Below are 27,784 nucleotides of genomic sequence, written 5' to 3' on the forward strand. Positions count from 1 at the left end.
GGACACAGATCGTCAGCTATGAGTTACTAATGGTTACGTTTTGTAAATATTGACAGTTTTGGTATTAAATCTGTCAATCTGTACGTCTCTCTTTGGCTGACTGTTTTACTATTTGACACTTACTGCTTAAGTGACAGTGACTAAATCGCACGGACCCTGTAATCTACAAACAATTTTAACAACGATACGTTGAAGATATAATACATAATCCTGCGTTGATTATGTCATAAAATGTCTGTTGTATGTAGGGTCATTCTCTATCAGCCGTCACACCACCATCTTATATGACGCGGGGGCACGGGTGAAGAGTTGCGTCCCCTGGACACGCCAGAAACCTATGATTGTGGGTTCGAATCCCGGTTCACCCCCGATTATGTTTCTAGGTTTGTCAGCACCATACCCGTGCTCATGGGTTTCACCGAAGTGGTAAACGTCTGAGACCTGCAACACTTCGTGCTTTCCTCCCACATTAAGCTGACACGCCGTGATATAACTGGAGTACTGTTAAAGCCAGCGTTAAACCCAACTCACTCACTCTTATATATGACGCCATAATTTCATCTGTTACTACAGCGAAACTAACATTTTCATTGTTTATTAAACGATTACTATCGGGGTGGGGGTGGGGGGTAGGATTCTCAACAACATACTACATTTGGTTTTAAAGGGAGGGGTACAAAATATCAACCCCCCCCCTGGACCCCCCTCTGGATCCTATGGCCGAGGAAATATTGTCCGACACCTCGCGGTCCGAAAACCTCAAACGGAGTGTGCGTGGCAAGCCATGGTACTTCAAGACAGCCCCTACAGATCTGTGAACTTGTAAACTCGCCTTAACTTGTAGGCTCGCAATAAAAGTGGATACATGAAACTGCCGTATGTTTGTTTTGTTTCTTATTATAGATAATTAGTATTGCTTTAAGTTCGTTGCAGATCCAGATCTAAGATTGTCAGAAGGGTTGTATTCCTGGCAGCAAACCCTGGTAGTCTCCCAATGTCAGTCAACAGATTGGTAGGTACCAAACCTAAGGCACCGAGAACAATGGGGAGTAGGACAACTTGGTACTTCGGATGCAAGCGTGACATTTCGAAAGCGAGGTCCGCATAGTTGCTGTGTTTTTTCCTGAAACTTGTAAATCACGTAAGTGTCAAAAGGGACAGAAAATTCAATAATATAAATTATTTTATTGGATTTATCAAAAAGGACAAGATCAGGATTGTTGGTCTGGATACGCCTGAGACTGCATACGGGCCTATTCCAAAGTATTTTGTATTTATCATTTTCCATGACGCCCTCTACATATTCTGGGTCGTACCATGGATGGACCTCTGTGTCAAAACCACAAGCATGGCGAAGACGGTAATAAAATGATCGAGCAACACCGTCATGTCGCTTAAGATACTGTGTTTGTGCCAAAGCTGGGCATCAACTGACAATGATGAACACCAGTCAGTGAAAGATGACGTCCATCAGAGACAGTCACACATGACACTAATAACAATCTCTAGACCTGGAATGAATTCCGTTACCTACATGACACAACGGCCAATAACGGAGTAGTGACTTTGGATGATTTCACTGTTAACCGCGTTCGGAACGTTCCTCCCTCATATAGTGCGTACAACATGACGGCCGATTTTTAGGAATTTCTTTTATGGTTTTAAGTAATTAGGTACATGATTTAATTATCAAGCAACATTTACATGAGCGCCACCATAAGTGCCGCCAGATTGTCTTGTTAAATGTTATAGTCCCGTAAACTGATTAAACTAGTAAGTCGAGTTCCAATGTCGATTCCTCCCAATGCTAGCCGAGATGACCTACTGGATTGAGATGAGCAGATTGGCTAACCACAAACAAGGGGAGATAATGCTAACCACAAACAAGGTGAGATAATTCAGAGTCTTGACGTAGGTTTACACATTTCCTTAACCAGTTCTGCTGCATGGACGGCGGTTCCCCAACTCATGCTGATACCGTACGACCCATGACCGTAGTTGTGCACAACCTGGAACATAAGACAGCTCTTTTGGAGACAAACGTTAGCTTTAGTCATCATATAACAACACCAGGGACACTCATAGTGGCCACATGGTAAACGCGTTCGTTCGTGACGCCGAAGGCCCGGGTTCTTTTCCCCACATGGGTACAATGTGTGGAGTCCATTTCTGGTTTCCCCCGCCGTGATATTGCAGGAATATTGCTAGAAGTGGCGGAAAACTTAACTCACTAACTCTTAGTCCATGACATCTATACTTGATGCTCGAGGCAGAATTCTTGTCTCGAGGTACGGATAACTTGATGTTATCCAAAGATTCGAGGACTTCGAGTGAGGTTGTTTATTCTTTCAAATTTTGTCATATTCATTTGAAATGAAAGTTTCGAGGGTCCACGAATGAGTAGATACGAAAAATATAGTGTTGGCATTACATGAAGACAGATGAGGGCATTACCAGATACGGGGACCATTATTCGGCTTGTAAGAGAGATGTTTTTATTTTGTGCCGATCAGAATTTTGTCTCAAGTCACCTTGGGCAATGTGAGGAAGTTTTGGGAAAACACAAACCCAGTGACTCACAAACAAACCGAATATGTTTGATAAATATTGATTATGTTTAAAAAGTACAATCGACAAAACCATTTTCAGAATCATAGAAATCTCTGCTAAAATCAGAGGCCATTGTACGAATATATCATATTTTAAGCATGTGTTGATGAATCACTAATAGTGATGACACCAGGTGCCCACGCAAAGGTGAGCGTATCCTGCCCCTCCTACCTTGAGGCTCTTGTCCCCATACCGGATGACCTCAGCCTCCACCCTTGGGGGCACCCGGTAGGGCCTCAGCCCCGTCCACTCCCACAATATTTTAGCTTTCTGGAAACAAAGAGATATTTCATTTGAAACAGGTGGCACGGATGACCCAGTCGTCTAAGGCGCCGCAATTAGCTGTGCAGAGTTGCGGTCCTTGGGCACGCCAGAAACCGATGATTGTGGGTTCGAGTCCCGGTTCGCCCCGATTATGTTTCCAGGTTTGTCAGCACCATACCAGTGCTCGTACGTTTTACCAAAGTGGTAAACGTCTAAGACCTGCATCACTTCGGGCTTTCCTCCCACATCAAGCTGACACGCCGTGATATAACTGGAATACTGTTAAAAGCGGCATTAAACCATAGTCAATCACTCACTCATTTGAAGCATTTAATACTCCAGCCATCTGCGTGGCTTGGAACAACCGGTGTAGCCTAAACGTTCAGTGAAGTATGACAACATGCTGTTGGTCACATTTTAGATGGTATATCAGTTAGTCATTGACTGTGGTTACACATCTGTAAGGAAAGGCTACAGTTATATTCGTTGGTTTGTTTGTTTGTTGTTAAACGCCGCACTTGGTAATATTCCAGCCATATGACGGTGGTCTCTAAATAATCGAATCTGGACCAGACAATCCAGCAATTGACATCATGAGCGTCGATCCACGCAATTTTGATACGACGACATGCATCAACAAAGTCAGCGAGTCTGACCACCCGATCCCGTTAATCGCTACTTACGACAAATATAGTCGCCATTTGCGGCAAGCATGGGTTTAAACCCAATTTTTACCTCACCTTCATACATTTAAAACTTGAAATATGGACGAAAACTTAAAAAATTCTGCTCATGAGTAGGGGAAGCAATTATTAAGAAGCTCATCTACCAAGTAATATCACGGCGGGGGACACCGGAAATGGGCTTCACACATTGTACCCATGTCGGGAATCGAACCCGGGTCTTCGGCGTGACGAGCGAACGCTTTGACCACTAGGCTACCCGACCGCCCCCGATACAGATTAAATAACATTCGGGCGACACGTGGCCACTTGAGATGTGAAGATTCACAAATGCACAGATGACGATGTGGATCTTGTGTTGCGCCACAGTGGTCGGCATCATGCACATGCTTCAGCTGGTGCCAGACCTCCTCCTCCCAAGACACAGTACAAGGACATTGATCAAAGGCTTCAGAGGAATTGTTCCATAGACATTACTCAGAAGTTGACGGATGACAAAGTAGATACGATATATGGATAACAACTTCTTTGCTTGACAACGGTGTAAAGATCTAACCTGAAACGTCGCCTTTACGGTAGTTACAGAAGTTGTTATCCATAAATTGTGTCTACTTTGTAAAGGCTACAGGGGACGGTCGGGTAGCCTAGTGGTTAAAGCGTTCGCTCGTCACGCCGAAGACCCGGGTTCGATTCCCGACATGGGTACAATGTGTGAAGCCCATTTCTGGTGTGCCCCCGCCGTGATATTGCTGGAATATTGCTAAAAGCGGCGTAAAATCATACTCACTCACTCACTCACTAAAGGCTACAGAGGCTGAAAGGACACCCAGACAGTGGCGTCAAAGCATCCTTTGGAATACCTAGATGCTGAAGGACATATAGTTGATTGCCCCGTTGAACTGATATTATATTGTTAATCTGCTGCTGCAGTACATAACTCTTACAAGTGTTATTTTTCAGAATTTAATTGATATCAGATAGTGCTTGTTCATCTGCTGCTTCAGTACTGAACACTTAAATGTATTAAGAGATATTGCTTGTTGATAATACTGTGATATGTTATATTTGTTCTTATAGATAAAATGGATAGAATTATCATTAAACCGCCCGCATGTTATCAGAAATGAGCGGGCCACTGTAACTTGATAATGCCCTCATATTGCTTGACGACGGGCCATTATCACGCCCGTTGTTGTGTGACGTCATAGGATAGGGATAGGTGACGTCACGTTCAACAGTGACGTCATCTGGTTTGTTCTATGACGTTTCCATATTTGTAAAAGTGGGTCAGTGACATTCATGTTGATTGCAGTAAATGTTTCAAAACCGATATTGTTGTTTCTTTTTGATAAAAAAATTCCATCCGTTTTAGCTATAATAACGTTAACGCTATTTTTCAGGTCATTATCATTTGCAGAAACCCTTGGTCTTTTCAACTGCCCTCCTTCGTCGGGTAGTTAATGGAAAACCTCGGGCTTCTGCAAATGATAATGCCCTGATAAATAGCGTTACCCTTATATTATAGCTAAAATGGATAGAATTATCATTAAACCGCCCGCATGTTATCAGAAATGAGCGGGCCACTGTAACTTGATAATGCCCTCATATTGCTTGACAACGTGCCATTATCACGCCCATTGTTAGGTGACGTCATAGGGTAGAGATAGTGACGTCACTTTTAATAGTGACGTCATCTGGTTTGTTCTGTGACGTTTCCATATTTGTAAAAGTGGGTCAGTGACATTTGTGTTGATTGCAGTAAATGTTTCAAAACCGATATTGTTGTTTCTTTTTATTTGATAACAAATTCCATCCATTATACTATTAGCTATAATAACGGTAACGCTATTTTTCAGGGCATTATTTTATACACGGGCTAGTCTCCTATTTTTCTGAAGGGGTCAGGTTATTAACCCTCTAATCACTGCTGCATAACTTTGTTAGATAACACTGTAGACGAAACGAACTGTACACGAAAGTTGGCGCCCCTGGTGGTGTGCTCGACTTCCCAGATGTTCAACGGATTATCATGTAAATACCTTCAGGGGAGGCCAGAGCTTGGTGATGCTCTCCCAGATGTGTTCGGACGTGTCCAGGCGTACGCTTGTGTCAGAATCACCGACAGACTTGATGCCGCCAATGGCAGTGTTTTCAACACTGAAACATTCGATGGTTATATATGATCATGTTAAGGGCAGGTTTACTGTGAAATTAAATAACGCTAAAATAAGTGTTTGCCGAACGTCAAAGACTGTATTATTTCTGTATTTGATTGTGAGTGTGTGAGTGAATATGGTTTTACGCCGCTTTTAGCAATATTCCAGAATATCACGGCGGGGGACACCAGAAATGGGCTTCACACATTGTACCCATGTCGGGAATCGAACCCGGGTCTTCGGCGTGACGAGCGAAGTAAATCAACGCTTAAACCACTAGGCTACCCGACCGCCCCTGTATTTGATTGTGAAATCATTGGGGCCAGCATTCGCTGTGACGACCACATAAGGATCAAGTCCAGTTAAAATAGTACCGAACACTGATCACTGATGGTCTGATATTACAGAAACTCGTCTACTTTCTTCACCGAGATCTGCCATCGGACTCAACGTCACAATGGGTTGTTTGGGACAATTACCTGGACAGGACCGGTTCCAACACCATTCAGTCCCCGATCATGTGGATATGACAGCCTTCAGATTCCCATGTCAGAAACCTGACACTTCACAAACCCCCAAATCAGATCTCTGACACTGCACAGATCCCCATATCAGATCCAAAACACTACACAGACCCCCATATCAGATTTCCTGACACTACACAGGTCCCCATATCAGATCTCTGACACTACACAGATCCCCATATCAGATCCCAGACACTACACAGATCCCCATATCAGATCTCTGACACTACACAGATCCCCATATCAGATCCCAGACACTACACAGACCCCCATATCAGATCTCTGACACTACACAGATCCCCATATCAAATCTCTGACACTACACAGACCCCCATATCAGATCCCAGACACTACACAGGTCCCCATATCAGATCCCAGACACTACACAGATCCCCATATCAGATCTCTGACACTACACAGACCCCCATATCAGATCTCTGACACTGCACAGACGCCATACCAGAACCCTCACACTACACAGATCCCCATATCAGATCTCTGACACTACACAGATCCCCATATCAGATCCCAGACACTACACAGACCCCCATATCAGATCTCTGACACTACACAGATCGCCATATCAAATCTCTGACACTACACAGACCCCCATATCAGATCCCAGACACTACACAGACCCCCATATCAGATCCCAGACACTACACAGACGCCCATACCAGACCCCTAACACTAAACAGACCCCCATATCAGATCCCAGACACTACACAGACGCCCATACCAGAACCCTAACACTACACAGACCCCCCATACCAGATCCCAGACACTACACAGACGCCATATCAGATCCCAGACACTACACAGACCCCCATATCAGATCTCTGACACTACACAGATCCCCATATCAAATCTCTGACACTACACAGACCCCCATATCAGATCCCAGACACTACACAGACCCCCATATCAGATCCCAGACACTACACAGACCCCCATATCAGATCCCAGACACTACACAGACGCCTATACCAGATCCCTAACACTACACAGACCCCCATATCAGATCCCAGACACTACACAGACGCCCATACCAGAACCCTAACACTACACAGACCCCCATACCAGATCCCAGACACTACACAGACGCCATACCAGAACCCTAACACTACACAGACCCCCATACCAGATCCCAGACACTACACAGACGCCATACCAGAACCCTAACACTACACAGACCCCCATACCAGATCCCAAACACTACACAGACCCCCATACCAGATCCCAAACACTACAAAGACCCCCATATCAGATCCCAGACACTACACAGATCCCCATATCTGATCCCAAACACTACACAGACCCCCATTTCAGATCCCAGACACTACACAAATCCAGATACCAGATCACTGACACTACACAGATACAGATACAAGCTCCCAGACACTTTCAAATCTAGATACCAGATCTCTGACAATACACAAATACATATACCAGATCTCTGACACTACACAAATCCCGATATTAATTCACGACACTACACTAATCAAGGTACCAGAACATGGCACTACAGTAGTACAGATAGCAGATCACTGACACTACAGTCGTACAGATATCAGATCCCTGACACTACAGAAATCCAGATACAAGATCCCTGACACTACAGTAATACAGATACAAGATCCCTGACACTACAGTAATACAGATACCAGATCCCTGACACTACAGTAATACAGATACCAGATCCCTGACACTACAGTAATACAGATAGCAGATCCCTGACACTACAGTAATACAGATAGCAGATCCCTGACACTACAGTAATACAGATAGCAGATCCCTGACACTACAGTAATGCAGATAGCAGATCCCTGACACTACAGTTATACAGATAGCTGATCCCTGACACTACAGTAATACAGATAGCAGGTCCCTGACAGTACAGTAATCCAGATACCAGATCCCTGACACTACACTTATCCAGATACCAGATCTCTGACAATACACAAATCCCGATACCCGACCCCCGACACTACACAAATCCAGATACCAAATCCCTATGCAGATCCATGTATCAAATCCATAATACCACACAAGATTCATATAAGATTCCTGACATACGCAGATTCCAATACCAGCTGCAGATCCCTGACACTCCACAAATACAAACATAATGTCTTATAGTACCGACCAGACGCTGCACTGATACATGAACCAGATTCCGTGCCACAAACTACTCCGATGTCTTACTTGGGAAGAAAATGAACTGAGTCCGAGCAGTGTAGGTAGTGTTTCACCCACGGAGCGGCCACCTGCCGGCCAGAAAAAAACAACAACAAAATAACCATTTCATATGACATAAATTATGTTTTTTCGTTACGACATTTCTACAGAGGCCGCAACAAGAGGTTCTTATAGTCCTGGTTGTATCAGCGAGTGACACTGGTTTTGTACACACAACGCTTAACAGTTTAAAAACAACTTTTCATTCTTGTTACATTTCTTTTGTTCCCTCCAATCACTTTTAGAAAAAAAAATGTTTTGAAAAAAACGACCCATAGATTTTGGTATCTAACTGAAAAACATCGAATATTATCCAAGGGAATTCGAATACATTCAAAGACCGAAAATATCACAATTGTCTTGGGCCTTCAAAATAGCTAATTAGAGAACTAATGGCTCTTTTGGTTATTTTTTGTGGGGTTTAAATCGACAGGACGGCATTCAATTTCTTTTTACGTAGATTGATAAATATTCAGTTCACGTTTGTTCAAAGTGTGACAGGGTAAAAAGATTCAGGTTCGATTTCATTTGATATTGCATTACTAGATGTTAAAGCGGTTAATCGCACTTACTGACTCCTTACAGTGTGGGAATCAGTTCAGGCAAGAGTTGGAATTCGGTGTCGGCGCAAGAGAGACATATTTCAAAGTTACCAAATACCGTGTAAACCACGTTAAGTTTTGACATAAAGAGTGAGGGAGTGGTTTCACGCCGTTTTATGCTATATTCCCGCACTGTCACGGCGGGGGACACCAGAAATGGGCTTCACACATCGTACCCATGTGGGGAATCAAACCCAGGCCTTCGGCGTGACGAGCGAACACTTTAACCACCCATTCGTGACCAACTCGTGTTATTCCGGGACAAGCCGAATAGCGACTCGTGCCCCTAACCTGTCACGGAATGATACGAGAGGTCACGGATGAATAAGAGCAGAACATGGTAAGGTAGTCAGGTTTCAACGTGTTCAGCTGATTATTTCGGTAAAGAGGGCACATTCGTCTGAGGTGTCGCAATTCGCAATGCATATTTAAGTGCCTTAGGCGTTCCAGAATCCTATTAGACTCATCCTCATTATTGGTCATTGATTATTATTAATATTTGTATTGTGGAATAATGTAGTTTCCATCACCCTGGGCGATTGGTGTCAAAATACTCAGTCTCCGCGCCACCCGCGCCACCCGCGCCACCCGCGCTCACCCCGACATGTTGTCTCCGCCATCTCACTCACCCTCATAATCTGTCCTCTCATTGGCTGCAGCTTCTCGTCTCCAGTCAGGGCTTTGGCCCCTAAACCAGCACAGTTAACCACCACGTCGTACTGGCCTTCAAACTGCGAAAATATAGGACAACTGTTGTGGCATGACACTGAAGTAAATTAACGAGATTTTTCATCAGTAATCAGTGATGTTGAAGCTTAATATCAGTGTTTGGAATGATCTTTTCACCGAAACTGAAGCAACTTAAGAAGGGCGTATGAATACAATGTTTGTGTAAACCGCCCATCAACACATAGTGCCACATTATTTGCAGCCATGTTTGTCTGCAGAACTCCCAAACATCGGGAAAGCCGTACGTATATATATTTGGGAATGTCAGCCAACGTTTTGATCAAACCGACGTTGCATCGATGAATTGAGTTAAAAAGCAGTTCCTGATTATTCGTGACCAACTCGTATTATTCCGGGACAAGACGAATAGCGACTCGTGCCCCTCTCATGGCCATTTTTGCGACCGGGTTCCGTCTTAGCGCAAACGGGCATACCTAAAACAATTGTCAACTCGTTGCGTAATGGTTCACATATTTTATATATATTTCAGATGCACTTTAAAGCACATCAGGGCGTGCGGAATTATACAGTATGATTGACATTTAACTGTGTCTTGGGTATATATTTAGATGCAAGACATATGTAAAATCAAAAATTATTTCTGAGGGATTCTTTGACGAAGAACTTGAAATCATACGCGCATTCTGATTGGTTTATCGTATATTCGCACATAACATTCATCGATAGGGGGACGAGTCTTCTTGCAGGTTACGGAAAGGGGCGGGTGGTGACGAATGGTTCCTGATGTGTAAACGTATTTGCTTATTATAATAAATATCAAACTGTGGTTTTGCATCGATAACACTGTCCATTATACGATAAATTTCGTTCATAAACAACGAATATTTTGCTTTTTGCGCAAAAATAGGGAAACTGAATCATTATTTAAACCGTTTCAGGAAAGTGTATTAGAATATGCTGCATCGGGAACTGTGTCGCAGAATACACCTTTAGTGTATCGATACACCGTATCGGGAACTGGAATGAGAATACACCTGTTGTGTATCGGTGAACTGCATCGGTATCTGCCTATGGCAATATTATACTTGACTATTCAAGCTGATTGTATTATTGGTGTCACCTCTTGGAATGACGTCACTTTCCTCTGGAGCACAATCCCGCCTCGGGCTTGGAAGCTGGAATAAACAATGACACGAATTCAGAGAGAGAGAGAGAGAGAGAGAGAGAGAGAGAGAGAGAGAGAGAGAGACTGTGTCAGTGTCTGTGTCTGTGTCTGTGTCTGTGTGTATGTCACACGCAACGTTACGACACCGTGCTGCGCCATGACGTCACGTTGTACTGTCTAGCAACAGTACCACACTCGGACAACACCACGTTTTATCTTCCTGCCGTGGCTTGAGAATAGGGAGATGTAATTATAACAGCTTGCAAGATTACACTACCATGCATAATACCGAGTTTTGCATCACAATTGTTTTGTTTGAATTAACGAAATGAGTAATTACTGGAAACCCATTTAACGCCACATTTCATTGATTCTATTAACTTTACGGTCACCCTGTCTCTCTGTGACAGTATGCATAGCGTACTGTCGCAATGAGACCACGGTGGTTGTTAAACAGTGATCATATTACAGGAAAACAACAGCCGTCAGGCAGCAGTACAGAATCAACATAAGGTCAGTGGGTGTATTAGAGAGGACGAAGTTTATGAACTGCAATTGGACATACACCAGCATGTAATGCAAGTTAGAAAAAGAGACAGTCAGTAGGTTTGCCACATGGTCAATAGGTTTCAGTAATAGATGTAAAGCCTTGCCTTGCCATGAGCCAGTGGAGGTATGTACTCATGTCCACGACAACGGTTGTGCCAGTGTAGCAATAGCTGCAAAAAAATAAATAAACAGGCGGTTATGTATTTTATCCAATTGGATACTTTCGCTTCTCATCGTCGTCGATTCATCTCATCCTCCCCTACAATGCTACCCTCTAATTGAGATACAGGTGTTTGTTGCTAAGTGGAAGGTTACAATTCATGACATGACGTTGAAAAAGTCTGACATCAACCCAGCCCTTAAGTGATAGGTAAATATGATAGTAGAAAATCCAGATTTAGATCTCATGTTCTGGAATACTTACAACTTTCCTAGGTTCAGCTTCTCGGCACTCTCCTTGGACATTGGGTCGAAGGACAGCATGAGATGTTTAAAAGGCGGAGTCTGAACGAGAAGGGTTAGTACGTTGGGTTTAAGGCGGCTTTTAACAGTATCCCAGTTACATCACGGCGTGACGGCTTAATTTAGGAGCAAACCCGAGGTGATGCAAGTCTTGCATGTACCACTTTAGTGATACACACGGGTATGGTGCTGACAAACCTAGAAACATCCTCAGGATGATCCCGAGAATCTATGCTCATAAGTTCCTGGCACGACTAGGGGCACGGGTGGCCCAGTCGTCTAAGGCGCCGCGATTCTCTGTGCAGAGTTGCGTCCCTTAGGGACGCCAGAAACCTATGATTGTGGGTTCGAATCCCGGTGTGCCCCGATTATGTTTCTAGGTTTGTCAGCACCATACCCGTGCTCGTGGGTTTCACAGAAGTGGTAAACGTCTAAGACCTGCATCACTTCCGGCTTTCCTCCCACATTAAGCTGACACGCCGTGATATAACTGGACTAATGTTAAAAGCGGCGTTAAACCCAACTCACTCACTCCTGGCACGACTAAGGGACGCAACTCTGCGCAATGAATTGCGGTGCCTCAGACGACTTGGTCACCCGTGTTCCCGAATGATAAGAATACTTATCAGTTTGAGAATAACTCCCGAGCCAGGCCAGGAGGAATGTCCAATGAATTGTGTTTTTTTTATAAGTAATAGACAATTAACTGAAGTAATGACATTAACGAAGCAAGCCTCATGTGTGTCATACGGGTAAAGGTGACCTTGGATTTTACGGGACGTGTGACGTTACAAGAGCTTGCGCCATTTCAAATATATAGACTTTCAATAAAAATTATTATATGATATACTCTTCCAAAAAAAGAAACGCAAAGCCAGATTTGTGTGAGGTAGGAAAATACATTTATACGAGGAACCGTACAAGGTATTGAGCCAAAATGGTGTGGAGAGAACACTTGGTGATTGTAGTCATCTCAGTTATCGGTACATAGAAAAAGTCCAAAGTGAAGGTCAGCTACCATCAATAACGCGTATGTCCCCCGTTGGAATCGATAGTGGCCTGACATCTCCTGTCCATGGAAGAGACGAGTATGCGAATCACATCCTGGGGAATTATAGCCAACTCGGCCTGCAACGCAAAAGCCAACTGCTGCAACGTCTGGGGTTGCGGTTGACGTCGGCGCAGTCGTATGTCCAATTCAGATCACAGGTGCTCTATCGGGTTTAAATTCGGGTATCTTGAGGGCCAGGGGAGAACATCAACTTTGTTGTTGTTGTGCATACAGGCTCTTGTGATCCGTGCTGTATGCGGTCGAGCGTTGTCCTGCTGGAATACACCGTTACCGTTGGCTGCAATTGGGTGGACGTGTGGTAGGAGAATTTCGTTGATGTATCTTTGAGCCGTAAGATTGCCCTGGGTATGAACCAAACCTGTCCTGCCATGATGAGAGATAGCCGCCCACATCATAACGCTACCCCCACCAACACTGTCTACTTCCTGTACGCAGTTTCCACCGTAATGTTCTCCCAGGCGTCTGTAGACCCGTGCTCTTCTTCCATCCCCTCGACGGAGGAGAAATCTTGATTCGCCGCTGAACTAGACATCTCTCCATCGCAGTTGAGGCCATACCCTTTGTTGACGACACCAATGCAGTCGTTGTTGACGATGTTGTCGACTCAATATAACGCGTCGAGCAGGACGTCTTGCTCGTAGGCCTGCTGCTCTTAAACGGTTTCGTACGGTCTGGTCGGAGATTCTGCGCAGTATTTGGGATGCGGTTGAGGTGGCTGTTTTCGACCTTTCACGTAGGTGGCGCAGTCGGGTGTAGCGATCTTGGGCGGGGGCACGTGGTTACTCTTGGTCGTCCCGACCTTGGCCGATCACGTGTTGACCCATGTTGTTGAAACCGATCCAATAGCCTTCAATTGTGATTGTGCTGGGCGCTACATTGAAAACCCTAGCTACAGCTGATCGGGACTCCCCAAGCTGCCTGCCTGCCTGCCTATGACGTTGTTTCGTTGCACTTCTGTTAATCTTGGCATGTTCACTGTTCGATTGAAGCAGATGCCAGGCAATCAAAAATCCCTGCACTTTAATACCGTTCATAGTGCTGCTGCACGTGCAGTGCGTGCAGCTCCATGGCCCTCCCGACTGATGGTTTGCATGTCCTTGTTGTGATCATTTTGATCCGGGAAAATTTGTCACTGACACTGACACACTTTAAACCTCTTCAATTTGCACCGCTTGGTTTGCTTTTATGGCCAAAAATATCCCTATTGCGTATCTTTTTTGTACGAGTATCTTTAAAATAGGTTTATACCTTTTTTTCTTCAAACAGAGTTTGTCATACACGTAAGAATAGAGATCGAGATAATTTCTTGAATTGTAAATGTGCAGCCAATATTATTGCTTTTGCAAGCAAAATAACTCCCTGTGGGGGGATTAAATATAATTTATAATATGAACCTAGACTATAGTTACGTCACAATATTGGACTGATTCTAAGCTATAGTCATTGTAAGGTCATTCTTTCGCAAGGTCAAACAGCAATGACGGGATTTTGATCTGTATTTAGTCGTGACTTATAAGCAAAGTCGATTGAAATTCATTTTGGGCAATAAATACAACCCAGATTCTTAACTACAAACCGATTTAGCCTTTAATTGTTTGAGGGGGCACGGGTGGCCCAGTCGTCCAAGGCGCCGCGATTCGCTGTGCAGAGCTGCGTCCCTTAGGGACGCCAGAAACCTATGATTGTGGGTTCGAATCCCGGTGTGCCCCGATTATGTTTCTAGGTTTGTCAGCACCATACCCGTGCTCGTGGGTTTCACCGAAGTGTTAAACGTCTAAGACCGGCATCACTTTTGGCTTTCCTCCCACATTAAGCTGACACACCGTGATATAACTGGAATACTGTTAAAAGCGGCGTTAACACAACTCACTCACTTAATTGTTTGACAGGCATTTCTTAGTAATGCTCAGTGAAGCATTCAAAAGGTTTATGGTTGACATGTGGATAACATTTCCAAATGTTCGCGAACACCTGGTGTCATTACCATTTGATACTATTAGTGATTTATGAACACATGCTCATGATACAGTCGGAATCATTTAATCGAACAAACAATTTGCATACATAAGAGGGATTTACATAAGTAGGTTAACTAAGAACAACACAAGGATACTAATTGTAGCAACGTGATGGACAGTTGTTTGGTTTGTTGTTTAACGCCGCACTCAGCAATATTCCAGCTACATGACGGCGGTCTGTAAATAATCGAGTCTGGACCAGACAATCTAGTGATTAATATCTTGAGCATCGATCCACGCAATTGGGAAAAATGGCATGCATCAACCAAGTAAGCGAGCCTGACGGGATTGCCTAAAAGTCGGGCCAAGAAAAGTCGGGCCGGGCCGGGCCAGCGGGTAATACTAAAAATGGATTGCAGAATAATAAAACGAACGTGCATATATAGGCAGATCTCAAATGTCCAGAAACGGATAGTTTTGCTCATTTAATTGAGTTTGAATCAAACTGTATCTTCAGCAATGTAATAAACTGATAATTATAGCTACATACCGAGAGTTCATACCGAAAAGTCAGTGTCTTGACTGTGTCTTTACTTTGATGAGAAGGTTTCTCACCGACCTTAACGTGCAGGGGTGTGATGTCCTGGGCAGGAATTCGAAATGACAGTGTTTTGACTACTCTTCTTTCATTAATTAACGTGTTTCGCATACCTAATTAGCCTTTACTAATTCATGTTAAACCAACACAGGATGTTTTCTGCAAGTGGATATTCGCGAATGTCATAGGACTGACACGACACGTGTTAATAACTGTCAAAGCGCTTCTAAAATTACAACACATACTTTACATCTATAGACTAATTATAATATCATATCTACCTATATAACACTTTAGTGTCTCATATTTCAGTAGCAAACACGGTGCTCAAATTGAAGCCCTTTTCCCTTTACATTCTCAACATAGTCTCTATCAGAAGTGTTTGGCTTGTGTTGGGTCCGACTTGGCCCGGGCTGTCAAAATCAATTTTAAACACACATATGTATCTTCAAATGTGTTTAAATCTATAGATTAGTGTTATATCTACCTATATACCACTTTATAATGTCACGGTACATCGTATTTAAAGAAAACAAGGGGCTCAAAGTGAAGCAATTCTACTGTATTTTCTTAAGAAAATCTATGTCAGAAGTGTTTGGTCCGACTTGGCCCGGGCTGTCAAAATCATCTTAAACCTCACAGATGTATCATCAAATGGATTCACATCTATAGATTAGTATTATATCTACCTAAATACCACTTTATAGTGTCTCAGATCGCTGTACTTACAGAAAACAAGGTGCTCAAAGTGAAGCCCTTTTCCCTTTACATTCTCAACATAGTCTCTATCAGAAGTGTTTGGCTTGTGTTGGGTCCGACTTGGCCCGGGCGGTCAAAATCAACTTTAAACACACAGACGTATCTTCAAATGTGTTTAGATCTATAGATTAGTGTTATATCTACCTATATACCACTTTATGATGTCACGGTACATCGTATTTAAAGAAAACAAGGGGTTCAAAGCGAAGAATTTTTACTGTATTTTCTTAAGAAAATCTATATCAGAAGTGTTGGGTCCGACTTGGCCCGGGTACTCTAAATCATCTTAAACCTCTCAGCTGTATCATCAAATGGATTCACATCTATAGATTAGTATTATATCCACCTAAATACCACTTTATTGTGTCTCAGATCGCTGTAATTAAAGAAAACAAGGTGCTCAAAGTGAAGCCCCTTTCCCTCTACATTCTCAACATAGTCTCTATCAGAAGTGTTTGGCTTGTGTTGGGTCCGACTTGGCCCGGGCGGTCAAAATCAACTTTAAACACACATATCTATCTTCAAATGTGTTTACATCTATAGATTAGTGTTATATCTACCTACATACCACTTTATAATGTCACAGTTTATTGCATTTAAAGAAAACCATGAGTTCAAAGTGAAGCCCTTTTCCCTCTACATTCTCAACATAGTCTCTATCAGAAGTGTTTGGCTTGTGTTGGGTCCGACTTGGCCCGGGCGGTCAAAATCAACTTTAAACACACATATCTATCTTCAAATGTGTTTACATCTATAGATTAGTGTTATATCTACCTACATACCACTTTATAATGTCACAGTTTATTGCATTTAAAGAAAACCATGAGTTCAAAGTGAAGCCCTTTTTTCTCTACATTCTCAACATGACTAGTATTATATCTACCTATATAACACTTAATAATGTCGCACGATAACTCAAAGAAAACTGGTCTGTTAAAGTCGAGCACTTTCACTCTATCTTCTCAAGAAAATTTCACCAAATGTGTTGGAGTGAAGTATACTCTTTAAAGTGAAGCCCTTTTTTCATGGTATTTGTCTTGTCTTACTTACTTATATTGGAGATTTAACGTGCGCTTTCCGACCGCAAGAGTATGTCGCACACGGGCCCGGCCAAGCCATTTAATGTGTTTCCAAAAAGGGGAAAAGTGAGTTCGTGCAACCCAGGAGGGGGGCTTTTAGGGGTTGCTCAAATAGTAATTTTGAAATTTTGAGATTTGGAAAGAATGCCAAGAGTGGGTGGGGGACGAACTAAGGGAGCTGTGTGTGTTGGGTGGTTGTTAGATAAGGTAGTTTTGGTTTTAATATTTTATTTGGGGTTTAAATGCGACTAATTAGTCCTGTTTTTATTAGGTATATGCCTAAGACTTTGAATTTTTCTTATTTATTTTGTGGATTTAGGATTGATTCTAGTGTAAGTCCGGTTTTAAGATTTAGAGTGGTCTGTAGTGTTGTTCGGTGTGTTTAGTAGTGTGTGCAGTGAATGAGTACGTGTTCTGGTGTTTCTTGTTGTTTGCAATGTGGGCAGTTTCCTGTTGTGTGTAGATTAGCTATTTACTGTGATTATTTAGTTTGGCGTGGCCTGTTTGTAGTTTAGTAATTATTCTGTCGATTTTTTTTGATGGGTGTAGTATTTTTGGTTTATTTAGGTTTTTTTTGAGTACTTTCCTGATTTGGCTATTTGAGTTTTGGTATATATTTTGCCATTTTTTGTTGATTTTTCACTTTTGATTTCTGATTTTGAGCTGGGTAAGTTTAAGCTTATTTCTGGGAGTTTAAGCGATAATTTTGCTGCTTTATCTGCCTTTTCATTTCCAAAGATTCCTACGTGGGCGGGGATCCAAATGAACTCTATTTGTTTTCCTGCCTTAGTTAGGTTGTTTGAGCTATTGAGCATTTGATTTATTAGTTTCGGGCGGTTTTTAGTGTTTTTATTTTTGAGGGCTTGTAGTCCACCGAGGGAGTCGGTTAGGATGAGGATTTTTTGGTGTTTTTTAGATTGCTGATTGTGTAGTGCTGAGGCCATGCCCATTAGTTCGGCCGTGAATATGGATTGGTTGTTTGGGAGTCGGTAAGATTGTGTGTTTTTGGTTGGTTGTGCGATGTGGACTCGGAAACCTGTGTGTTTTGAGATCGGATCTGAGGATCCGTCTGTGTATATGTGACACCAATTTGGCCATTTTTCATGTATGTATGCTAGTGTGGTGGTTTTAGCGATGTTAGGACCGGTCTGTTTATTTAGTGTATCGGTTAGTGTTGTGTCTATTTTTGGTATTTTAAGTTTTGGAGTGAAGATATTGGATGATTTATTGTTTTGTTTAAGATTATTTATTTTGTGTTCATTTAGGTAATTGGTTATTCTTTGGGAAATTGGAGTAAGTAGTGTATGTTTCCGGGCTAGGGCTTGGTTTCTAGGGCTAAAATTGTTTTTTATTAAGTTTTCGATAAGAGGGTTTTATTGGGACGCGGCCAGAAGTTTAGGGTAAGTTGTTCCCTACGCAGTTTAAGTGGCATTTCTCCTGTTAAGGCCTGGAGTGAGGTGGAGGGGGTGCCATGTTGAGTTCGTGTGATTAGTTTTAGGGCCTGATTAGGGATTTTAGGGATCTGAGACAGTTGTAATCTGCCATACCGCGAGAATACGTGCTGCATCTCCGAGCAGCTCGTTCTGTGAAAACACACTTCTCCTGAACCTGACTTGGACCACTCAGTATTATTGTCGTGATGGTTAAAAGACGCCATAAAATCTCTATATATCTAGCAACTTTGTTTATATAAGCAACCCCTAAAGCCCCCTCTTGGGTTGCACACACCACTTTCGCACCTTTCGGAAACACATTAAATGGCCTGGCCGGGCCCGTGTGCGAAATACGCATCAGTCGGAAAGCGCACGTTAAATCTCCAAAGTAAGTAAGTAAGTAAGCAACTTTGTTTTACAGTCGTGATGTTTAAGATTATTAACCACCCGGGACAAGTCGATCCGACAGGTTGAATGATACGCAGGATGCAAAAGGAGGTAAGCGCTAGTACGGTACAGAAACTGAAGTAAGTTGGGCTCTCTTAGTTTTCTGTATGCGTACACATCATCACTTCATACTGGATTTAATTTAGTTTCTTATTCTAATACTGCTAATCTTTGTCAGTGGCCAGTGAAAGTATCACAAGGGAAAATTCCAATATATACAAAATATACAATTTGGTATATCCAAAGATATACAATTTTGTATATATGGTATATCCAAAAATATACAATTTTGTATATATGGATAGATTTTACCACTGCTTTACTCAGTTCCTTTTTACTGGATTCTCACAATATGTGGTTGATATTGAAAATATTACTAATAATACCGGACAGTATTATTGCATGTGACAAATATACTTTAAAACTATGTTCATTATGACAACTATATTTGGAGTGTTTTACATAATAAAGAAATAGAAGATTTCAGCAGACTTTTGTAACTGTTAGATATATAATACGTGCGCCTACTGTTTACAAATAAGATGATCTATACATACAAGTAGTTCAGAGTAGTTTTAAACAGTGACGGTAAGATAAATTTATCGTGAATAGCAGCAAATATGAATATATACAATTTAATATATATGTTTCTGTTATGTCATGGTATGTTGATTCTGAATCTAAAATATTGCTTGATATTGTTTGCCAAACAGTTGTATGCACTGTCCATCGTGATACTTCTACTTAAGTATATAAAAAAGGATGTTTGTTTAGACATGCGTTCATTGTAAACAACGGCGCCGTGTTTTCTTTTGCTGGTTAGCTTTTACAGGTCAAAAGCAAAGTTAATCGCATTACTTTCGTGACGCATTTTAGGCCTGTCATACAGTTCCTGAAACAAATATATCCAATACAGCCGATGCAAGTCAATCATATTTGGCAAGACTAGATTACTGCAGTTAAATATTTTATCAATATAATCAAACAATTGTTTTTATTTTTGTAAAATATGTTCATTTCAGAAACTAGATGTTAGTCTAGCCAGCGGTCTAAACTCGCATTAATATGGTTACACGTTTCATGATTTACAGTATTCGTGAAGAATATGTAACAATTAGCCACAATTAGAGCCTTTGGTAGGCGTAGAGGGAATGATAAGCATAGACTTGCTAAGTATTTTATGATATTCATGATAGCTCAAAAGAAACTTTGATTTATGTTTGTAGTACACCCCACAAAGAGGGATAACACAACTGATATTTTAAGATGACATACAACTTATACATACTTACGTGTATAAACTACTATCAAACAGTGAGGATAACAGGTGTTTGCATAGAGGTGAGCGTATCCTGCACCACCGGTGGAACAAACACACGCAAAGGCAAGTTAGTTGTTAAACCCGAAACACACGGAAACGATTAGCACAAGTCAAAACAGAGAATTTCATCGGACATAACTCCATTTGCTACTTCTGTGGTAGTCACCAATCAACCCATTTATACTTCCAAAAATAGCTTTAACCCTTTTAAAGCTTTTGAGAAATTCAACAGTATGGGTTTGGTCTGACAAAGCAAGAAGCACAAATGGGGCATGGTTTGGCCAATGCTTAGAGTATTCTTGCAAGTCTAAGGGTCCAACAGAAGTTATTTCTGCGACATGCTATTTCAAAACCCAAAATTCAGAGGGATATATATGAAAAGAAAAATTGAAATAATACAAATATAAATTCCTTCCAGGTGAAGGTTATCACTTGAAATCAAATTAACAAAGCAGATTTTAGTCAATGACACATCTCTTGGGGTAGAAGTTTATCTCTGTCACCATGCTATCGTATTTCTGGAAAGGAAAGTTAACATACAAAGTTGTAATATACGTGAAAGGCTTAATGTTGCTGATTAAGCGCAAAGATATAAACTCTAACTGACTGCTCAGTAACATTCATGTAATATTAGTATATTCAAATAAGTGTACTTGTTCTAGGTGTGTGTGACGTGGATACATATATCTAAGTGTATTGAAGAAACGTCAACAAACTTGTAACTATGTATAAAATATAAAATAAAGCCATGTCCTTCATATATAACTGATCTTATACCACCAGCTGTGTTACAGAAGGTCAGTTATAATCTCAGAAACCGCCATGATGTTGTAGTTCCATTTGCACGGACATCTACGTTTAAAAGGTCTTATATCATAGATACATTAGGCCAATGGAATAATCTATCATCAGGAATCAGGGATAGTCCGTCAATATCTTATTTTAAAGCTGTCGCATCTGAGCAGCCTACATCACCACCTATGCACTATAATTGCGGTGAGAGATCTACAAACATATTGCATACTAGATTGAGACACAATTGTAGCACACTAAATTCCAACCTGTTTCGTGTTAATTATCTGATACTATTTCCTGTAAATGCGGAGCTCCTTGTGAAAATTCATTCCATTTCTTCTTCCAATGTACCTTATATGATGATATTCGGGAGACATTACTGACAGCTATCGATAATCTTGGAGGACAAAAAACTCTAAATAGTATTCTTTTTTTGTGATCCAAACTTAGATGTTTTCCTGAATACAAAAATATTCTTGTCTGTACACAAATTTATAGAAACGACTAACAGATTCAGTAGCTAGCATATTATTGTTTCCAAACTGTTAATCATTAATATTGTTAAATCTATATACAACACTAACATGTATAATATTAGCATATGTATGAGATGCACACTGTCTTCACTTTCCAGCACATTGTACATATCCTTCATATGAGCACTGTATATAAATTTATATTGCGCACTATGTTTCCACAATGTGATGCTTCAACTGTAAATTGTTAATTTTCATTATGCAATATTATGTATAACTGTATATAGGGAGAAGGTGGTAATAAGTGCTGCACTTGTGCCCAATCCCTTTGTCTGTTTGGACAATACAATATGTTTAATAATAATAATAATAAGCAACCAATGTATTATGATCAGGGTCCATTGGTTTCCCTTCAGCAAGTGCGAATCAGGTCCTAACACATCTGTTTTGTCATGTATCACGCGCTATACAGTCGAACCTCGCTTATCCGGACAATTGCTTTTTCTAAAATGTTGTCCGGATAAACGAGTTTCTGATATCTGAATACCTTGTTATCTGACCAGAAGTCCTTCCCCTACCTCAATTCTACCGAGGCATATGTGAAATGAATGGCAAAAATATGATTTATGAAGGATCGACCAATTACTAATAAAATACATTGTGCTGTACAGACCTATGCAGCATGCTGTGTCAGCGCACTGCATTATTGAAACGGCTGAAGAAATGCATATGTAGCCTAGTTTAGACTATGCACTTGTTTTGTGTACAGATACGACGGCGAGGTTGGGGCAACCTGACGCACATGAGTATTAATAGCCATGTTTACCTGTACTAGTTGAGAGCCAAGGTTGAAGTCATTCATGTGTGAAAAATGTTGTCGAGGCATCTGTAAACGGCTAAAGAAATGCAAATGTAGCCTAGTTTAGATTATGCACTTCCTTTGTGTACAGATGTGACGGCGAGGTAAGGGCAACTTGACACACATGAGCATTAAAAGCCATGTTTACCTGTACTTGTAGTTGACTGCCAAAAATGCTGTCGAGGCATCTGTACATCTTCTTTGTTGAATTGCATTATTTAAGTACATCAAGATGAGACATCATATACATTCATATGTAGCTTCAATATCTTATAAATTATATCACTGAACAAGGTGTATTCAGTCAACAAAGATCTGAAGGGCTGTATTTCCTTCATCGAACACACTATGCGTTCATCACAGTTTGTGACGGATTACGGATACGAACGAATTAGCACTTGTTTGGAAGGTAGGTTTTGTTAAGATTTGTTATCTTGTTCTCTCTCTACCCTCTACTTCCTTAATCACAATTTAAATCCTAAATAGACTTTCGGGCCTAACAGTTCTGACAAAGATTTTCTTAAGAAAATACAGTAGAAATGCTTGACTTTGAGCACCTTGTTTTCTTTAAATACGATGTCCCGTGACATTATAAAGTGGTATATAGGTAGATATAACACTAATCTTTAAATGTAAACACATTTGAAGATACGTCTGTGTGTTTAAAGTTGATTTTGATCGCCCGGGCCAAGTCGGACCCAACACGAGACAAACACTTCTGATAGAGACTATGTTGAGAATCTAGAGGGAAAAGGGCTCACTTTGAGCCCCTTGTTTTCTTTAAGTACATCGATCTGAGACACTATAAAGTAGCATTTGGGTAGATATAATACTAATCTAAAGATGTGAATCCATTTGATGATACATCAGTGAAGTTTAAGTTGATTTCGACAGCCCGGGTCAAGTCGGACCGAACACTTCTGACAGATTTTCTTAAGAAAATACAGTTAAAATGCTTGACTTTGAGCACCTTGTTTTCTTTAAATACGATGTACCGTGACATTATAAAGTGTTATATAGGTAGATATAACACTAATCTATAGATGTAAACACATTTGAAGATACGTCTGTGTGTTTAAAGTTGATTTTGATCGCCCGGGCCAAGTCGGACCCAACACAAGACAAACACTTCTGATAGAGACTATGTTGAGAATGTAGAGGGAAAAGGGCTTCACTTTGAGCACCTTGTTTTCTTTAAATACGATGTACCGTGACATAATAAAGTGGTATTTAGGTAGATATAATACTAATCTAAAGATGTGAATCCATTTGATGATACATCTGTGAGTTGAAAGTTGATTTTGACAGCCCGGGCCAAGTCGGACCGAACACTTGTGTGACTGTTGAGAGTATAGGGAGAAGAGGTCTACTTTAACCAACGTGTCTTCTTTAAATACGACGATCAGTGACATTATAAAGTGGTATTTACATATATATAGAACATTCCTATCAATATAAAGACTATGCGCACAGATGGAACGTTGTATCACGATAGCTAGAAGTATTTGATACGTTTGAAATCTTATTTCGTTTAACGATTGCTCTTTTACATGTTACCAAGATCAGCGACGCTTACACACTTCTCAACTTTCTGGTTTTCAAGCGATTTACTCCGAATTACTTATTCATGGTGCACTTTTTTGTTTGGTGATTGTTCATTAATGTTATGTGGGTATGTTGCATCAATTATATGTAGGTATGATCGCCGATAATGAAGTAATTAGCCAGTAACACTTTGGCCCGTCTTGGCCCGGCCCGGCCCGGCCCGACTTTTAGGCAATGCCGAGCCTGACCACCTGACCCCGTTAGTCGCCTTTTACGACAAGCATAGTGGCCTTTTACGGCAAGCATGGGTTGCTGAAGACCTATTCTACCCCGGATCTTCACGGGTCTGTGATGGACAGGAAACACATGATGAGTATTAATCTAACAGTTAAGTCTGCCTAGGTGAGATGATGAAGCCCTATTGATCTAACCTGTGGTCCAGTGGCATAATGTATCCCCATACCAATACTGGCACCACTGTCTGCACTGTCTTCTGAAACTGCCAGTTTGATGAAGTAATCCATTGAAGTTCGGCCCCATTTCCTACATAGAAAGACTATATTTAAATACCCGTTCAAATGTGATTCTAGAAACCTCAGCTTAATGTTACGGTTAGGATATTTCTTTCTTAACTTCAAAAAGGACATAGCATATACATAATTACCATCTGTTTATTTTCATATTTTGTGTGGCTGATAGGGTCGGCTAGTCTGTCCCAAACTCGGGATCGTTTCACTGAAATGTCCAGTGAATTGTACTTACTTAATTAGTTAGAAGCCAGAAGGTTAGCAAACAAACTTACTCCCCTGCCTGGCAAATTGCAGGACGATGCTAAAAATTAGTAAATATTACTTATTAAATTAGTATAATTCACTACTTAAACCACACTGAAAACAATGTGTAAGAATGGAAACAAATACAAGGCCTGTTCTATCTAAACACGTTTAGGGTCTAAACACATGAAATGAGCTATCGCCTCACAGCCTGAACGCAGCATCCCCACAATCCATACATGTTTCAGATTTAAACACCTTTAAACACGTTTAGCGTGTTACATGTTTAACAAAGAGCATATCAACAGGTTCTAGGTCAAATATGGATGAGATGTATAATATATCGTTGTGCATATCGGATTCACAGGCACATGCATAACATCCACGACCTACAACGAACAAAGTGCAATATGAACATAAAAATGTGCATATAAACCAAGGTTATGGTGATACTGGTTGAAACAATCTCCGTGGCACACACATCTGATAAGTTAGATAGATATCTATTTATTCGGTATTTAAGGCCACATGGCCAATTGTAGAGTTGACATTTTCAGTTTCATTTGTTTAGTAACGTGACATACATGATATATTAAAACTATCTGGCAGAGAATATATATGTTTTAACAATATGGTTAATGAACGTATAACAGCAAAGTTATTGGATATAAGACCGATCATTAACATCTTGTTTTTATGCCTATTGTAAAACATCAGAATATATTTTTCTCTAAGATGTTCATACTTATCACATTCTAATAAAACATGAAATTCATTCCCAATCTCTCCTAATTGGCAGTTGTCACAGATACCCATTTCAAGTTCCCTTTTTTCACATCTACGTGTAAAATTTACTTTGAAATTGTGTAATGACACTCTGAATTCACATAATGCCCTAACAAGTGATTTATCATGTTACATCTAATATACTTCTCTGGTTCTACAGCAGACTTGATATCCTTGTAATGGCTGAGGAAACGTGAAGATATACTATCTACTAGATATGTTAGTTTCTGAGTTGACAGTGAAATTCACTGACTAAGTTAGTTCAATTTCTCTGAATAAAAGTCATTTCACTCAATCACTCAAGAGTATAGCAAGAGTGCATATCTTTCAAAGAACAAAGGTTTGTTGAAAAGGAAGATGACGAATTTTCTCGATTCTTTATGGGGCTTATTAAAAGGTTGACGAGATAGCTTTAAGATCTAGACTTGTAGGAAACAAAATTAGGTGTTGTCAGACAAATAAGTGACTGTCGTGTGTCTGACCTCTCTGTTGTGTTATCTTACCTCTGAAGTGCCTCATCGACCCCCGGTGCCCAGGGAACTATCCAAGCCGCGGCACCGACACTGGTCGTGTCTTGGTTGAATTTGTCTGCTACTATGTCCACGCGACTTCCCGGCATGCAGTCCTTGATGTTAATAGCGGTAGACAGACCAACCACTCCTGCACCAATGACGGCAACCCGAGCCATTCCGTCCGAGGGTTATCCTGGTTGGGTATACTAACGACCGCCTTGTCTGTCGCCCAGACCCTGGGGATTGAATTGAAAAAGAGTCTAACTCAAGTCTAGAATGATTTAGCAAGTCCATATATGCATGTCATCGATCCTTATTGCGTGGATCGATGCTCATGATGTCAATCACTGGATTGTCTGGTCCAGACTCGATTATTTGCAGACCGCCGTCATATTGCTCAGTGCGGCGTTAAACAACAAACAAACAACCAAAATGTTGCGTAAGGACCGAGGATAAACAAGGTAAGCGCCCATGCCCAACTTTAACTTCAAGATAATTTATGCAGTGACATGTATTCAGCCGGATGTATTTTTAAGCAAGGGTGACTTCATAACGCATGCAGGCCAGGTACATACATACCAGTATTATTTATCAGTGTATACAATTTCTACTCTAGGGTCTAGACATAGTCATGTTTGAGATGTGATAGGAATACACAACCATGGTCGTCACGATGCCTCCGTTATACCTGACGAAAAGTAATGATTTCCCAAAACAAACAAGATATACAAACTTATAAAATGATATCATATTGTTGTTAATGTGATTTAACGCCGCTTAAATTGGGAGGAAATCCCCAAGTAATGCAAATCTCAGACGTTTATCACTTTGGTGAAACCTACGAGGACGGGTATGGTGTTGACAAACCTTTGGACATTATCGGATTGCACCGGTATTTGAAGCCACTGTCGCGACTCACACAGTACATAACAGACGAGTTAAGTTCTGGTTTATTTTCAAATATATTCCTCAAATATATTCCTTGTTTTGTCAAAGTCTGAAAATAGTGATGTATTTTAAGTTTAAGAAGGTAGTGTTTTGTTTAAGTAAAAAGGGTTTGTTTGAATTTTCGAAGTCTCAGAAATGAAATAAGTTTAATACTGTCAAAGCATTTATGCCCACTCAGCGTCAAAGACGACCGAAGAACTTAGGCTGATGTCAAGACATTCTTGAAACTAGGTCAGCACAACGTCACGTTGCAAAAGTCTTAGGTGTTAGTCAAAGTGTGTTCAGCAAGGCATGAAATCGTTACTAGACGTTTGGATCAGCTACTCAGTGACATGCAAGTAGTCGACAGCATTCCCTCACACAGGGGAAGATAGTTTTTTCCTGACGCCATGTCACCAATTCGTGTCTGCCACCACACTCAGAAATGACCCTCGGAACGCCAGTGACGTTAACGTTTCTACTCAGACAGTGCGTAATCGA

At 41.1% G+C, this 27,784-nt stretch overlaps 2 protein-coding genes across 7 annotated transcripts in view; one reads left to right on the forward strand and one right to left on the reverse strand.

Moving 5' to 3' along the window:
* Positions 1-69: 69 nt before the first annotated feature.
* Positions 70-27,784, reverse strand: part of LOC124140855 (D-aspartate oxidase-like) — a 29,375-nt gene continuing 1,660 nt past the window's right edge. For 2 of the 3 annotated variants that reach the window (XM_046508653.2, XM_046508654.2), the window contains exons 2-11: positions 26,348-26,592; positions 24,717-24,828; positions 11,906-11,985; positions 11,586-11,651; positions 10,888-10,942; positions 9,707-9,808; positions 8,443-8,504; positions 5,597-5,714; positions 2,782-2,880; positions 70-2,009 (exon numbers count right to left, since the gene is read on the reverse strand). In XM_046508653.2, the coding sequence (XP_046364609.1) occupies positions 1,899-2,009; positions 2,782-2,880; positions 5,597-5,714; positions 8,443-8,504; positions 9,707-9,808; positions 10,888-10,942; positions 11,586-11,651; positions 11,906-11,985; positions 24,717-24,828; positions 26,348-26,532 (990 nt within the window). In that variant the 5' untranslated portion in view covers positions 26,533-26,592 and the 3' untranslated portion in view covers positions 70-1,898. Of the gene's footprint in view, positions 2,010-2,781; positions 2,881-5,596; positions 5,715-8,442; positions 8,505-9,706; positions 9,809-10,887; positions 10,943-11,585; positions 11,652-11,905; positions 11,986-24,716; positions 24,829-26,347; positions 26,919-27,784 lie in introns of those variants that run through there. The other variant, XM_048397617.1, reaches the window with a different exon arrangement.
* LOC124140854 (sodium- and chloride-dependent glycine transporter 2-like) overlaps positions 22,847-27,784 on the forward strand; it is a 46,590-nt gene continuing 41,652 nt past the window's right edge. For all 4 annotated transcript variants that reach the window (XM_048397612.1, XM_048397615.1, XM_048397614.1 and 1 more), the window contains exon 1: positions 22,847-23,149. In XM_048397612.1, coding sequence (XP_048253569.1) covers positions 23,089-23,149 — 61 coding nt within the window. In that variant the 5' untranslated portion in view covers positions 22,847-23,088. The remainder of the gene's footprint in view (positions 23,150-27,784) is intronic.

The sequence above is a fragment of the Haliotis rufescens genome, unplaced genomic scaffold (assembly GCF_023055435.1).
Source record: "Haliotis rufescens isolate VD_foot unplaced genomic scaffold, xgHalRufe1.0.p SCAF_17, whole genome shotgun sequence".
Classification (NCBI taxonomy): Eukaryota; Metazoa; Mollusca; class Gastropoda; order Lepetellida; family Haliotidae; genus Haliotis; species Haliotis rufescens.